The sequence below is a fragment of the Microtus ochrogaster genome, chromosome 2, assembly GCF_000317375.1.
Source record: "Microtus ochrogaster isolate Prairie Vole_2 chromosome 2, MicOch1.0, whole genome shotgun sequence".
NCBI classification, from domain to species: Eukaryota; Metazoa; Chordata; class Mammalia; order Rodentia; family Cricetidae; genus Microtus; species Microtus ochrogaster.
The window spans coordinates 66,473,237-66,490,181 of NC_022010.1; the positions used below are offsets into that span (position 1 = coordinate 66,473,237).

At 43.0% G+C, this 16,945-nt stretch overlaps 1 protein-coding gene across 1 annotated transcript in view; it reads left to right on the forward strand.

Moving 5' to 3' along the window:
- Positions 1-3,713: 3,713 nt before the first annotated feature.
- The window catches only part of Abi3bp (ABI family member 3 binding protein), a 219,320-nt gene continuing 206,088 nt past the window's right edge, over positions 3,714-16,945 (forward strand). Inside the window, exon 1 of the mRNA XM_026788609.1 lies at positions 3,714-3,890. Coding sequence (XP_026644410.1) covers positions 3,812-3,890 — 79 coding nt within the window. The 5' untranslated portion in view covers positions 3,714-3,811. The remainder of the gene's footprint in view (positions 3,891-16,945) is intronic.

A 16,945-nucleotide genomic window follows, 5' to 3' on the forward strand; every position in this document is an offset into this window, starting at 1 on the left:
CAGGAATAGGACCCGGCTCCTCCTCTGCCAGGGACCCCGCCAACCAAAGGACCACCTCCTCTATCCAACCTTAGTGGGACGATCTGCTCTTGGTGTTGCGCGGTCCCTGCAGCCTGCATCTGCCGCCATGACGGTTTCTGCCGTCCATGGCAAGTGTCCTCTGCTGCCGCGTCCGGGTTCCAGCCGCCTCCGCCGCGTCTGGGTTCCCAAGTTTGAGATTTTTACCATGTGCACAAGTTAAGCACGTGTTTGCTCACGGATGCTGATGTGACACAGGATTTAGGAGTGAAAGGCAAAGTCAGCTGTGTTACTCACAGTAACAACAGTGGCTTGAATGATGTTTTCATCAGAGTTTAGCTTCTCAGTCTCCACAGGGCAACACAAATTAACATAGGTGATACCTGTATATGACGTGGGGAATAATAGAGAACGGGAACAAATCTTTCATGCTGGGAGAGGACCATGTATCCTGCCTGCTCTAGACAGATGCTGCATTTATAGTAACAGTTCCGTCTTCCAAGGCTATGGCAGTGCGCCTTTTCTGAGGATGTAGCCTACAACATCGGGAATTGGTGCCTCTACTCATAAGATCTGCAGAAGCAGGAGGACCCTCAGAGAACTGACTTTTAACAACCGCTTTCCAGGCTGTGTTCAAGTGTTCTCTGCATTACTCCAGGACTGTCCGTTAGCGAGTCCTTGGGAATCTGCGAGGTGTATTTCCTTTGAGACTTGCTTCACATGTCCCAGATATAGTCTTCTAGACAGCGAGGACAATGATAATCAAGAACCAAATGACCTGTATTTTCATAAAATGACAGTAATTAGGACATTTTGTATGCTTTTCAAAGTCCTTCCTAAGGATTCTTTAGGCATAATTTTTCACAGATATTAGTGACAATGACTTTAGTAGTCCATCATCCTACAGTGTTTGGAATTTGGCATTTCGATGTCTTCAAGTAAGACACCATGCCTTAAGAAGTCATCCAAAGAGTGGAGATGGAGAAACCTAATGGAGCTGCACAAATAATTCCAAAGTCACCTCCGCTGAGCCCGAGGTCAGGTTCAATTTTTCCCTGCGAGGAGCCTAAAGCCTTTTCTGTGATTATGTGACCTAAGCCCCGAGGCTTACTCATGTGAGAAAGGATGTGTTCATCCTGTTTGTGTTGGGACTCTGAAGACAGGAAATCTAGGCACTGTGCTAAAATGTCCTATGTGTGAGGTCCCTTTCTCCCCCTCCCTGGCCTGAGCTCTCATTCTGTCAGTGTGTCTGTTGAATGCTTGTTTGTCCTGCTGGCTAGAAGAGTGCAACCATCTTTCCCTGACATAATATTAGAAGCTGGCCTCCATTTCACTGGTGTCCGCTTGGTTCCAAGCGGCAAACACTGACTTCTAATGTGAACCAGGCTTCCTTTGCTGGCCAAGCTGAGTCTGATCCTCAAATTCCATTACCTATGTCTAGTACCAGGTCTCACACTGCTTTGTTTTTAAATTGTTTTTACTGAGCTCTACATTTTTTTCTCTGCTCCCCTTCCTTCCTCCCCTCTCCCCTCCCACCATCCTTCCCCGTTCCCCAAGCTCCCAATTTACTCTGGAGATTTTGTCTTTTTCTCCTTCCTAGGTAAAAACATGTATGTCTCTCTTAGGGTTCTCTTTGTTGTCTAGGTTCTCTGGGGTTGCAGTCCCACAGTGTTTGGGTTTCTGTTGGGTTTGTTTCCTCTAACACTGGCCTCACTGGCGTAGCCTGGTGGCTCAGCACTGTAGAGCACAGAGGCCACAGGGACAGCTGGCTGAGTGTGAATCTCGGGATTGAGGGAGCTGCCTGTTTAAACAGAAAATCAGAGGTGAGGAACATGTGAAATACCCCAGCCCATTCCGAAGCCAGCGCCAGAGCATTCCTATGGTGAGGGCTCAGGCGGCTAGCAACAAATGACCTCAATCTGTGCCACCTCTCTATTTGGAAGATGGCACTGCCTCTTTAGGTATCCTTCTTACGTTTGGAAATCTCGCCATCAAACTTCATTTGAATGATGTCATTCTAACTTCCTCTGGCTGATTTTGGTTTAGTTATAGCAACGCCTGAGATAAGCTATTTGCAATGAATCGATATGAACATAGAAACACTCGGAGCATCAAGTGAGCCTGGCCGTTCCAGCAGTGTGCTTGTGTTTGCCCGCAATGTGTTGTAGCAGAGAGGACACACACGGGACTTCCCAATGAACGGTCCTGCTACCATTCTTCTTCATCAAGGGCTTTGCTGTTGTTATGCTTTATGACTGTCTTCAGCAATCTCTACTGTATATGTTTCTGTGTGCCAGACACTACAGTAAATGCAAAAATGTGACTAGTGAATTTATGAAACTGGTACTGCATGTGTATCCATGTGTTTGTGTGTATGTATACTTATGCACGGATATGCTGTGTGCCTGTGTGTCCAAAAGTCTCTGGAGGCCAAGAGTGACACTGGGTGTCTCTCTAGTTGCTCTCACCCTTATTTTTTGAGATAAGGTTTTGCCGAATCTAGAACTCACCCATTCAGTGAGATTGGCTGCATCCTAAGCCCCAGGGCTGGTCCTGTCTCTGTCTCCCCATTGGTGGGATTGTAGATGCTTGCTGTGGTGTTTGACTTTTTATGTGGGTGGTAGGATCTGAAGAACTAAGGTGCTTATGCTTGAGTGGCGGGCTCTCTACTGACCAAGCCATCTTCCCAGCCCTCATCTTTATCTTAGAATTTAAAGTTTAATAAGGTAGACTAAAGGGACCGTGGTCACGTGACCTACTTAAATGCCATCATCACTTATTTGTGCCATGACACTGAAACTTTTCTTTCACTTCCCTTTGCTCAGTTTTTTAATCAAAATCAAGAGTGGTCACAATGTCTTTGTCATAGATGGGTCTGAAGAATGAATTCCTTAGTAATGTGTAAATTGGTTAGATCAATGTCTGTCATGGAGCAAACCCTGGAATATAAACAGTGTTGATAACATAGCAAAGACACTCAAAGCAATTAAGGGGGCCCTTCCAAAGCTTGTATGCATTGCTATTCTGCAGACTCTTTGGTTGGGACACCCCTTTTTCTATGTCTCAGCTTTTCTTACTGCGAAAACAGAGATTGCTAACACCATAGATCTTGCATAGCCACCATGCCAAAGGTTGTTGCAGAGGCCAGCCCATTGTGGGGATAAGGTCATGTGCTACCTCTCTGTCTCTACACCCACACCTATGGAATATGTGCATATACATATATACACATGTGTGTGTGTTTGTATGTGTGTATACATGTGTTCACAGTATACAACTGCATAATTAAGGACCCTCTTTAGAAGTTTCTTATAACATTAGACCCATTTAAAAGGGAAGAATTGGATTGGTTTCCTGGCTAATTAAAAGCTGTTTCCTTCTTAATAAAATTTTATTTTATATTTTAATGTTTTAATGGGCTTAATCATACCTTTTTATTCTTTAAACTAGTTCATCAAATGTTTCAGAGTTGCTGGGGTAGCAGTTCTTCCCTGAACAGATTGGTCATAATTTCTGTTCTTGTATCAGGGAACAGAGAAGAGGCAGACAGTCACAGTGCTGGAGAGGGAAATGTGAGGATATGTTTTTGCTGTTGCACCTACTTTTTTTTTCCCTGAGTGTGTGGGAAAGGGTGTGATGTCATCCTGTCTCCACCCCCTGTGAGTAAGCCCACAGCAGAGCTCAGTGCAGCCGCCCGCCCGCCTCTCTCAGTGGAGGACATCCACTTAAATGCAGTTCCAGGTTTGCCAGGCATCCCGGAGCATCACTCCTCCTGTGAGCAGGCAAATGCAACATGCTCTCCAGCCTGGGGTGTCTGCTTCTCTGTGGAAGTATTGCCCTTGCCCTGGGAAATGCACAGAAATTGCCAAAAGGCAAGTAGCTCGGATATTTTGTGTTTTAAAAGTGAGATTAAGAGTTGCTGGTTTTTAACTGTCAGTATGAAATATGATCTGCTTTACAATATCGGGGGATTGAATTATTCTGCAGAAAGCCAAAGGCCATGTTTGTCGAGGGGTGATTTAAGCGTTGCTTTCTCTTGGACCCCTGTTACTAACTTTGCGATGGCAGCTCCTCCTAACAGCTTCTAATGGAGTATGCTCACATGAACTGAAGTTTCACGACAGTATATGCCTATCAAATCGGCTTATATAAATGACTGTTGTAATTTGTTAGTTATTTGGTGCTTTCAGTCCTGTCCAGAGACAACGGCTGGTTGGTTTAAGCTTTAGGAAAAGCTTGTTCGGAAAGCTGGAATCTTTTGCATAAATCTCAAGCATACCTGGGGCTAGGGACTGAGGGAGGGTAGCCAGGTCAGATCCAAGTATAGCTAAGTAGCTGTCAGGGCTTTCCCGTCGAGTTTGGAAGAGGGTTTGGTTTGCCGGACAGGACACTCCCCCCTTCTCCTGCCTAAATTGCTTATTTTAGTGTTGGTATTTTGTTTACAAGAGTCATCAAAAGAGAAGTAAATTTTCTAAACTTAGACCCTAGAAGCAGTCCTCGGAACGAATTAACACTAAATCAGGAGGCTCTCGCCTGCCTTGTCCTGTCTGCTAGCATGAATGCTGAGTGCGCTTTCGCTGCCTTGCAGAGACACTTCAGGTCTGTGGAGGCTTTTTATGGCTGCAGACTGCTGTAGTCAGCAGGATCGCGGAAAACAGGCTGGGATTTACCGTACAGTTTTGATGGGAAGTGTCAGAGGTGACACCCAGGCACAGACTCATCAAAACAGAGTCCCAAAGAGAAGCTGAGGGTCGGAGTGCTGAGAGACATTGCTGTGTCCTCTCTCTGGAACTTCAGCCTAGGTTCATCTTGTCTCAGATGCAAAGTGTCCTTCCTTTTGGTCAGTAAAGTGAAACTTGAATCCGGAATGTGACGGCTGAAGCGTTTGGCTTGTGAGTTTCTCCCATGAGGATGGGGACTACAGTCAATGGCAAAGGAATCCTCTGTTCGGATCAAAGGATTGCACAAGGAGAAAGAAGTCAAGCACCATTAGACTTTTCTTCTACCATGAGTTTCGTTCTTTGATCATAATAAACTGTGACTTAATCCATAATTAATTGTTTGCATTGGTGTAGCTTTTAACAGTGTTGCCGTTTGAGAGGAGCCTGTCGATTGTCTTTGCTTTGTTTTTGGTTTCAATTTTTACAGGTGTTTTTATTTTTCTCTGCATTTACTGTGTAGGGATGATAAACAAAACATCCCTACAGACTTAGGTCAGGTCCAAGAGCCTTAATTTTCCCATCATAGATCTAGAAAGAAGCCTCTTGGTACAAGTTGCCTTTGCTTGTAATGATAAAGAAGGATATTTATTTGTTAATAATTGGGTCCAAACTGTTGTCAAGTTTATTGCCCATCATTGTGTTTGCATCAGGTTTCTTTTGTAATGTTTTAACAATCTGTAGTTTGGTAAGATCAACAAAACACAATCTATAGCTATTACAAAATAATTGATAAATCCCTGTATTTTCTTAAAAGGTTTTGAGGAAGTTTCTTAAGCTGGCCACCTTGCTGAAATGTGTTTGGGAATGTCCTATAATAGTTGAGGGGTGGGAGGCAGATGCTTTCCTTCAAAACCTTTGGGAGCTTTTCATGCTTGCTTTTTTTGGTGGTGGAAGGGGGGTCCCCATGATGGATGCTACCATCCTAGATGATCTAAACATTTCTCAAGGAAAAAAAAAACTTGTCTAGTCTTTGAACCCATTGTTTCCCAAACACATTTGAATGATAGTCCCTGTCTAGTCAAACAGCTGTGGTATCTTTGCAGAGGCTGTCTGTGACGGATGGCATTTGAAAAAGGGCTGAGATAGGTTATTGCTTACTGCTTTGGAGTTGAGGAGCACCTGTGACTGAAGAAGGGCACGGCAGTGAAGGGCTAGACATTAGTGACCGCTGGACATAGTCCAGCCCAGGTGTTTGCATTTATGAGCCAGTAAAAAATGTATGCAGGTATTACTAGCAGGGTTTTATTAATAGGGGTCATACTTAATTTTTGCTATGTGAGGATGCTCAAAGCTAGGGAAAAATCCTTGCTCTTCAGAAAAGGAAACCATTTTCATAAGTTTAGAAATAAATGTGTTTAATAAGACAAATTTGTTGGGCCGTGGTCCACCTTTTTCTCATTTTATTGAAGATCAATTAACAACTTCCTCACAGGTCAGTATTTGGAAATACTGACCTATCTTAACTATTTATATAGATGAGGACACCCACAATAGGGGAGATTTAGTAACTTTCCCATGTTAATGGTGGAGCCAGGACCAAACACTAGTCTTGCTTCCTGCCAGGTAGAGAGGGTCTCTGACTTATTCCAGGAATCGGTCTGCACTGCACATGGGAATGCTGCCTCTCCCTTGGATCAGACCTCTCCTGCTAAGGTAGAGGAAATTAGACTACAGCACCCTTAAAATCATCTTGCAGCCTTTCTCAAGAAAATGCCATCATTTTATATATGAATTATATATAACCATGTTCATTTGGTTATTTATAAGAACTCACTTGTTACATGTCATATCGATTCTCAAATAAGTTGTTAGATATTCTTGTTTTTAAAAGTTTAAACTTAAAGAATATTACTAATGCGTCTTTCCTTGTCTTCGTAAGTTAGTGGCTGTGTGCTTCGGCAATTTGTTAGTTTAGATCTCATATCCAAACTGTAAGAGTCGTGTGGAACAGCAAGCGAGGGGGCATGTTCTTCATGGAGAGGCCATAAGATTGCCAAGCACTGCTCCATTTGATAACATAGGGGTTTGGCGTCTACTGCCTTGTGTTCTGACCATCCTTGGCCCAAACGACAGACTCGAAATAGGAATGTAATAATGCAACTCTGGGGCAGGGCGGTGGTGGCACACACCTTTAATTCCAGCACTCGGGTGACAGAGGCTGGAGGATCTCTGTGAGTTCGAGGCCAGCCTGGTCTACAAGAGCTAGTTCCAAGACAGGCTCCAAAAAAATAATGCGACTTTGGGACCTGGAGTCGTGAGCACATGGCAGAGGAAGTGAGCAGTTGCTTCTTTGCCTTGAGTTCTTACTCAAAAGAGTAGAAATACTTGACAAGGTAGATGTGCACAGACAGCTGCAGGGTTGACCTGGCAGTTAAGAACACATCCTACTCAGAGGACCAGAATTAAGTTCCCAGCACCCATGGGGAGCCATCCACAACTGCTATAGGAAAGCATATAACCCTATAGATAACCAGTTCTAGAGCACCCAGACCCTTCTTTTGGCCTCCATGGGTACTGGCACACATACTCATATCCATAACTAGATTCTTTCTCTCTCTCTCTCAATTAAAAATAAATCCATCTTTTTTAAAAAAGTAGATGGATGAGTCACAATAACCATAAGAGCTATTAATGGCCACCTATTATTCTCATAGGTAGTATTTTTTGACTGAGTGATGTCGTAATTTAGTGTGACATATTTTTGGTGCAGGAAGTCTAAGTCCTCATATGAAGCAGGTATCTTATTACTCTCATTTTATAAAGTTTCTGATTATGCTTCCAGGTGTCTAAGTAATTACTCCAAGAGAAGTAAAAGTCCCTAACTTTAACTCCAGCGTAGTGTCAGCTCCCTGATTCCTGTAAAGACACATCAGTTTGTTCTAGTAAAAGGCTACGTGCCCTGTGTAGGAGACTGGGGGTGGGGTGGGGGGGCAATGCATGGTGCTTATTTTCAGGTAGCTGACTGGTTAGTGGGGTGGATTGGACAGAAGACGAAATTCCAGGGCATCGAGATCTGTCTCCTTTAGCTTGAAGCCCCTGAGCTTTGAGAACAGTTGGAAGGACTCAGTTCAGACCAGAGGACTGAAGCATCTGAAAGACACAAAATCCGAGGCTGACAGAGAAGAGCGTTTGGAGGCAAGGGAGAGTTTGGATGAGAGGTGAGGGTCCTGCCTCTTACTTTTCACAGAGCTCTTCTGAATAAAAGAATATGTCCCTTAAAACACTTGGCCTGTCTCTCCAAAGGATAGGTGATATCTGTGAGGAAGTGGGAAAATGAGAAGGTTACCGGCCATTGGGTAGAGGGCTGGTTTTGTTTTATTTTTATGTTTTTGTTTTTACAAATAGAAGTCTCTCTGTGTAGCTCTAGCTGTCTCAGAACTCACTATGTATACCAGGCTGGCCTAACTCAAAGATCCTCCCGCCTCTGCCTCCAGAGTGCTGGGATTAAGAGTGTGCTGCCACCACTGGGTAAGGGCTGGTTTAATTAGAATAATGTATTTGTGTATTTCTGGGACAGTATTAAAGAGTACATAGGAAAAAAATGATTCAACTGAGAAAAGGTTGTAAAAGCACAGGAAATTTATTTAGTGGTTTTTATAGTTGTAGCTCTCATGACTTCTTGATGCATTTGTTTATTTAACTATGAGTTATTGAACATCTAGGTAAAACTGAATGAGACCAATTGTTTGAAAAACTGTATATTAGGAAGCAAATAATCAACTATACTTCAGTTGAGGCTCAGTTTAGATACCAATGTTTTAAATTAAAATTTGGACATGTTGGGTATACGTTCATCAGTTATACATTCAACAGACTGCTCTTTTGGGTTATGGGGTACAAAATATTAAGGAATTTTAGTTCTCTGTTTCTCTACAAGTTAATAGGTCACAAGGGAATGTTTGATAATACAGTTCATTAATATCATAGCACAAAACATGAAATGTTTCTAAAGCTACAACACTTTAATACAGTTACTCATGTTGCAGTGATCCCTTCAACCATAAAAATATTTTTGTTGCTACTTTGTAACTGTAGTCTTGCTTCTGTGATGAATTGTAATGTAAATATCTGGTATGTGGGGTATCTGATGTGTGACCCCTGTGAAAAGGTTGTTCAACCCCTTGAAGGGGTTGTGGTCTAAGGCCAGGGCAGGGTATCTAATGAAGGGAGAGCTACTGAAGTCACATGACTCACTCAGTTGGCTCTATGTGGGTCACCAACCTCAAATTTGAGTTCCTTTTGTTTGTTCTCTGATTGGTACTGGTGCAAGTAGGTACAAAAGAAAAAGGTGAACTTGATCAGAGTGATCTGAAAATAAATGTAAAATTAGGACGTGAGATGATATGAGAGATTACTAGAACACTAAAATAAAAACAAAAACGTCTTCCAACAAGCATAATAAACTAAATAAATAGCACCATCTACAAAAGGAAATTGCTGAGTATAAAATGGAAGAGCAATGGTTTATCTACATAGATTTTATTAAAATAACATTAAACATATAACTAAATTTTTACATTACCTAGCATGATGATTAATGCCGTGTTAATATAAAGAATCCTCTCACCTAGGAGATGTTTTATTACCTTCCATAGTATATTATCTGCTGCTAATGAAGCAGGTAGGTCAAAAATGCATTTATTGTTGCAATGTTTCTGGCTTAATGGGCATTCTCATTCAAGGTCTTACATGAGGTTGTACTGAAGGTTCTGGAATTGGTTTCTACCTGTAAAGGATTTACTTCTAAGATCATATGGTTGGACAGACAGTCCACAGAAGGTCACTGATTCGAGGGTCTAGCTGGCTTTTGGACACGAGTCACCTCAGCCCTTGGCTGTAATGGCCTTTTTTCTGTGACCATGTGCCTAGAACAGTCTGCAGTCAGGACATAAATCACAACCTTATGTAGCATAATTATAGAAGCAAACTTTTGTTGTCTTCTTTTGGTTAGAAGCAGCTAAGGAGTTAGAAGTAGTTACTTTCCTTGGCTTAACTTAAGACAAACCCACCGCAAAGACTCAAAAAGCTGTTTCGCGTCCTGACGTCATACAGTGTAACTGTGAACACAGGAAACTTGACTCCAGGGAGCACACTGGGATGAGCATTAACACTCCATCAGCTTCCCACAGAACTCAGCCCTTAGTGGCAGACCCTTCACACGCCAGGTGCCAGTTTAGTGTCCCTACATGGCTGGAGTTAATTCTGAGCGATCCTTGAGGACAGACAAGATTCCTTAGAAACGCCGAAGTGCCCAATGTGAACCAGTCAGTGCCTGGATCCTTGGTCTATGTGGAGAGAGGCATGAAGCATCTCTTCCCAAGTGAAAGCCTCTTTTTGTGTATGTAGCATTTCTTAAAAGGGACAACTTAAGAAATTTAAGCCTTCTTCTTAAAAGGTGAACAAATACTAAGCAGTCCACACTTCCAAACTTGCTATACAGTCCCCACGACAGGTTTCTGAGATGTTTGTGGGGTGGCTTTGAGAGTAAGTTAAATTTGTGTCTGGCAAAAGAATTAGGACTGTATTACTGGATGTCATGACAAGAACTTGGATAAACTAAAGGATCTTTGTTCAGAGCCTTTATGTCAATAAAACAGTTAATACATGCTCTCAGTGTACAAGGCAAAATTGCACAAAGAAAATATTCTTAGCACGATACTGGAGCATTTGATCAGTCTGATGTTTAATATTAAGAGGTTTGTGGACATTCCAATGCTAACACACTGTGCACTGTGTGTCTTTTCTCACCCTTTGTGTTTATTGTGCTGGAGTGTTTCATAGAAGGCACGTGACAGATAAGGGTGGCCCCATTGTCCCAGACTGAAGAGACCCATGGACAAAAGCACAGTTGAAATTCCCTCCATAGCTCTTCATGTTTGCTTGGGTTTCCCACCAAAACCCTTCTCTTGTAAGACTGCTGACGTGTTCTGCACGTCTTTCCCATCTAATAAATCCCTGGCATGGATTCCTTGTGGTTGGCAAGGTGCTTTAAATGTGCTTGGTACTAAGCTGAGATTTGAGGTCCTCCGAGCACGTCAACAACGAAGCCGGCTAATGTTTGTCCTGTGGAATTCTGAAGATGGAGGTAAAAGATGAGATACATTCGTAACAGCCTGTTAACATTTTCCTGTCAAGGATTATACCCCTGAGGCCCACCCACTAAAAATCCAGGGCAAACACGCTCATTCCAAGCATCTTCTGGTCAGATTAGAAATCAACTGTAGAAAGAACTGAGACTTAATTAGTGCTTTTGCTACATCACAGCAGTCCTGAGCAAAACTGAATGTTTTCGACTCTAGCAGTCGGGCCCTGCCTTCCGCCCAGTTACTGTTGATTTAGCATAGCTTGAGTGGATCTATAAATAATTCCCGGGTGATTCGAATGTAACTGAGGGCTGCTGCCTGTGTGAGTGACAGATAAATTGTTCTAGAAGAGTAGAATGTCAAAGTTAAAAGTTGTAGGTAAGTTGTTTTGCTGGTTAAATGTTAAATTTGTATAAATTCAAAAGTGATTATGTTTTTGCTGCTTTATTTCAGGATTTTATGGCATTTTTTTGGAAAAGATATTCATATATCCTTATTAGCTATATAAGGAAATTTGAGGCAAACTTGTTGGTGTTTTTTAGTATGACGTGACATTCACAACTCTCATGCGATGGTTCCTCACCTTGCGGGTAACACGTGACTGTCAGAAAAGCTCAGAAGCCAGGGCAGCGAAGCTGTGACTGTGTTCTTCCGTACTGAGCATACATTTGTTTTTGTCACCTAGTTAATACTTTACAAATCATATTAGGATCAAAAATATGAGTAATACATTTCCTGTCTCAAGGAGTTTGACACTGGGTTTATTTAAAAAGCTTTCTGCTGGTGCAGCATAGACGGCTTGGCAGTTACGAGCTCTTAGAGATCTTGAAGAACACTTCTGTTCTTCTCCCAGCACCTACGTGGTGGTTCTCAGCTCCCAGAAACTCTTCCTCTAGGAGGTCTGATGCTGTCTTCTGGCCTCCACAAGCTCCTGTACGCATGTGACATACCTAAATTAACTCAGACATACATGTGCGCACATACACATGCATGTGCGTGCACACACATACACACAATTAAGTTAGTAAATACACCTCTAAAACACTTGGTCATTGTTGCAGGAGCTTCTTCCGCTCCTTCAGCCAATAGCCGCTGAGATACCAGTCTATTGGGGCGTGGTCTCTCTCCCTTTAAAAAAGCCGCCACTTCCCTCCGCTGGCTCCCTGGCTTCCGGCTCCCTTCCTGATTGCGCAGAGGGCTGGAGAGATGGCTCAGCTGTTAAAGGCATGCCACCACAACCCGCGCTCTGGGAAGCTAAGGAGCCAAGCGGTGGTGGCGCACGCCTTTAATCCCAGCACTAGGGAGGCAGAGGCAGGTGGATTTCTGTGAGTTCAAGGCCAGCCTGGTCTACAAGAGCTAGTTCCAGGACAGGCTCCAAAGCTACAGAGAAACCTTGTCTCAAAAAACAAAAACAAAAACAAAAAAAAAACCCCTCATGTACTTTTATAGGAAGCTGTTGACAACCTTGATTTGTGGAAGTTCATGTGTGCTCAAATGTGTATGTGTGCTTGTGATTGAATTATGTGTATGGTATATTCATGCATGTGTAGGGGCATGCGGAGTCCTGGGAAAGGTGTTTCTGGAAAAGGTGTTTGGGTGTTGCTCTCTAGAGCCCTACCCTTTAGTCCCTTGAGAAAGGTCTCTCATTGAACCTGGAATTAGAGTTTTTGTCCAGCAAATCTCAGCCATCCTCCTGTTCACACTCCAAATGGAGTGACCGGTGTTTGTGTTTCTTAATGTTTGAATTCTCATTAAGTAATTGACATTTCCAGAGCCAATCTGTTCTTAGCTCTGACATATAGATAAAATGGTCTCTATAGTATGCTAAGAAAACCAGAGTACCCCATGGACCCAGTCAGTGTAAACTCCAGGGTGAGGCAGTTAGCAGTGTATTACCCTGCCATTGAGCTGGGCTGTATGAGTTAACTTGACCTTCTCCTTTAGATTAAGGATAAACTTTTAACCAGGTAGAATGCTTTATGACCTAACACATCTTTCAAATGCTTAATCTGCATCTCAAGTACGATGGCGGGTCTCCCCCGAACAGGGGAAGGAATCCTGGTAGGACCTCAAGCCCTTGGCTTTGCCCTTTCTCCTTAAATACCCTTTGTTTTCCCCATTTTGTTAGCTGATAAGAGATTTTTCCTGGTACTCCAGGCTCCTGCTGAGTGTCCACTGTACACACAGCATGTGGGGCTGGGCAGGACCTAACAGGCCTTCCTTCTCTGAGAGCTGCGGATCCTGCCCTTTAAGGAGGGTTTTGGAATGGCTGCCAAAGTCTCGCTGGCAGGAACTCTGGAATTCAGTCCTGTTCCAAATAGGCTGTCAGCGGTGTAGGACGGTCTCCTTCCAGTTTCCTGGATGGAGTTAAGCCATTCCTAGCCAGATTGTTCAGGAGAAAGCATCAAATGGCCTGAACACCAACCCTTGCATTCCTCTTCTGGTTCGCCCTCCCCAGACACGCTGGTGACTGTGCTGTCATGAAATTCTTCCCTACACGCTTGTATTTTCACTGGGCTTAAATACTGTGTGTGCTGCTCTGTCGAGGTTCGCTTTAATCTGTAGTCCATTCTGAACTGGAAGGCTAAATGCTGGATATAACAATGTAGGTTAGGGGGTGAGTAGCGGAAGTAGAAAGAAGCCTATGCAGGTTAATAAAGCCTCTTGGAATGTCAAATGCTCCTTCCTGCCAAAAAGAGAGTATAAGAAATATCAGTTATTTTGATTTTGCAAATAAGTAATATTAGGGTGACTTTAATAAACGTTTTGATAGTCGTTTCATTTGTGTGGTATGTATGCATGTAGGCGTTTATGGAGGTGGTGCTAGAAGCTGGTATCAGGGGTCTTACCCCCTGTTTTTCATTTTATTTGTGTGAGACAAGATCTCTCACTGAACCTGGATCTCACTGAATAACAAGGCTGGCTGACCAGGGAGCTCGGGGGATCCATCTATCCCTACTTTCCCACACCGGTGTTACAGACATGCGCAGTCAGGCCAGGCCTTTATATGGGTGCTGGGGATTTGAACTCAGGTCCTCATGCTTGTATAGTGAGTCCTTTACCAACTGAGTCATCTCCTTAGCCCCTGATAGTTACAGTCCCCGTTTCCCCTTTGAGACAGAGACTGACTGTGTAGCTTGGGATGGCCTGGGACTCGTTATGTAGGCCTATCGTAGAGCACTGCTTGCCTCAGCCTCCTGAGTGCTGGCTGGGATTAAAGGTGAAAACACCACCATGTAGGGGTTTGATTGCTCCGTTCTCAAACTTAGTATACTAGTTATGTTTTTCACAGCTTGGCCAAAATCCTTAAGAAAACAAGTTTTTCCGAGGGTTTATTCCATGGTTGCTTTGCTGTAGGCATGTAAGTGGGACACCACGCGGGGAGGAAGTGTGTGTGTGTGACGTCAGCTCTTCGCCTACTTGCCAAGAGGATACAGGGAAAAGCAAGGGACAAGATGCCCCCTAGAACCTATACCCAGTAACCACAGCCACCTAGTTCTTAAATTTCTGGAACCTCTCAAAATACCATCCCCAGCCGGGGACCTAGCCCTAACACCTTAACAAGGTGTGGGGGAGGGGAGGTGCAGGGGACATTTTGTATTCAAAGTCAGTAAGAGCCTTGAAACTATGTACATTTTTGAAAACTCCATTCCCACCTTGGCAGAGGGAGAGTGACAGAAAAGTCCAGGACTTAGATACTTCTTGAAAAGATGCCGAGAGAAAAGAATCCTTAGGCCTACAGTGTAGCCACCCCATAGACGGGACCTGGAGCGTGGAACCAAGGCTTGCAGAGGCTTCGAAGCTAACTTTAGCTTCCTGCTGTCTCCCTCATCCATAGTCCTTGCTTAGTTTTTGTTGTTGGTGTTTGTTTTTTTTTTTTCTTGCACGTGTGCATGGGGTGTAGGCCAGTATGTAGCCTGGCTTTGCCCGGGGATGCCTGTTACAGTCTGTCTGGCTGAGGCACATGGTTGACTTGGTCAGAGCCTGATGAGTTACCTTGTGGAATTCCTTTTCTGCCTGTCCTTTTTCTGTTCCTATTCCTTTGATCCCTAAACCCTAGCCTCCATCTCCTGCCCTGGCCTTTTCTTTTTCCTCATTCAGTTGCCTCTTACTGCAAAAGTCCTCAAGAGCCTTGTCAGGGCTCCCACTGAAGCAGGTGTTCTCTCTTCACAGCTGACTCTCCATCTGTGTGGAAGGCACCAAAAGTCATTTCTCTGCAAGACAATGCCCACTCTGTCTTGTTTGGGAAGGAGGAAGGTGGTTTCTGTGTCACGCTAAAAGCTCCAATAGGTTGAAAATACTGTTTCTTGCTCATTCATCTTATCATCATTGAACTTGCAAATAAAAGCCATATTTACATTCATTCAATAAGCTCCGTGTCTGTAAAACAACATAAACCATAACTGCCTTTACTTCACAGTTTATTCTGAAGTGATACTGAGTCTAGCATACGCCACGATGCCCGGTGAAGAAGGAACAGGATATAATGACTTTAATGACAAAAGCCAGGCATTATAATGTCAATTTGTAAGCTTTGTACACTTTGTAAAGGTTTTCTATTTGCTCTACTGCAGGAGTTGCAGTTTAACATTTTGAAAAACTTGCAGATAATTGTTACTTTTTTCTGGTTGCTCAGTGAGTTATACATGAAGTTCAAACTCCACGTTTCTTGTGATTTGATGTGCAACTGGCATTATCACAAAATGGTGTTTCTGTGTAGCGTGTCCCCAGGAAATGCGATCCTTGCATTGGCAGCGGGACCACAGCTGTGGGCGTTTCATTGCATTTCCACATACCAGCTTCCCTCTTTGATCTCCATCTCTTTGGCTCACCATTCGCTTGGCCTGCACTCCACAGGTACCCTCCAAGTTTTCTCTTCCTTTGATTACAATGCCCGTCCTTCTTTCCTTCCCGCTTGTGCAACTTCTAATGGTTGTCTCTGGAAAGCTGCCCATCATGCCTGCCATAGTACCTTTATAGAGTTCACTGGTTTTACACTTGCGGTTAGTTACTTTTCTTGTTGTTGGAACAAAGACAGCTGATGGGAGTGACTTAAATGAAGACAGGCTTATTATAGTTCCTGGTCCCAGAAGGTACTGTCCACTGTCAAGGAGAAAGTATGAGAGTGTTCCTTGGCTGCCTAGAATGCAGCTGGATTTTCATGAATCTCAATGGACCAGCAAACAAAGAGCTTGGGCCTGAAACGGCAGATACCATAACCCTGAAGACCGGTCCTCCAGTGAATCACTTCCTTCGGCCAGACCCTACTTTGCAAAGGTTATGCAGCCTCTCCTGATAGTGCTATCAGAGGTGGACTAAGTGTTCAAACACAGAGCCTGTGCTAGACATTTTATATTTAAACCACTTCTTTTCCAACCTTAACCCAGATTAAGAACAAATATTTTTTAAAAAAATTCTTATAGTTACCCCTTCATGTTCTACTTATAAACCATCAACTAATCATAAATCTGAAACACTTGAGAGATTAACTACCTATGTAATGAGTAGTTATGCCTCTTTCTATTGCCACTATTCCTTAGACCCTGCAGTATAGTGATTATATGGCAGCAGTTGCATGTTGTTAGGTATTATAAGCAGAATGTTTTAACGTTTACAGAAAGTTATGAATAGATTACACATGAATACCACACCACTTTACATTGGGATTGTGTATCTGTGAATTTTGATATCTGTGACAGGTGCTGGGACCAATCTTCTGTGGATTCAAAGAAGTGACTATGTAATTTAGTTTTCTGGATCCAGATGAGTGTGCAATTGCACATGTCAATCCCATGCTAGGCTATTCTGGCTTATGATAAAAATAAGAAAATCAAGCAAACATTAAATTTTTGAACAACATATTGAGTATGCTTTAGAATTTTTCCTTTAGTACTTCACTGAAGAGAGTAATTTTTTTTAAAATGTATTTTTTTGAGAACAACTTAAATTTAAATATTGACACTAATACTGAATTATCAGAAAGACTAATGCATTAGTTACTTTTCTCTTTCAGTGACAACATATTTGGCAAAATCAAAATAAGGAAGAAAAGGTTTGTTTTGGCTTACAGTTGGAAACACATTTTATCATGGCTAGGAAGGTGTGGGAGCAAGATTGGGTTGA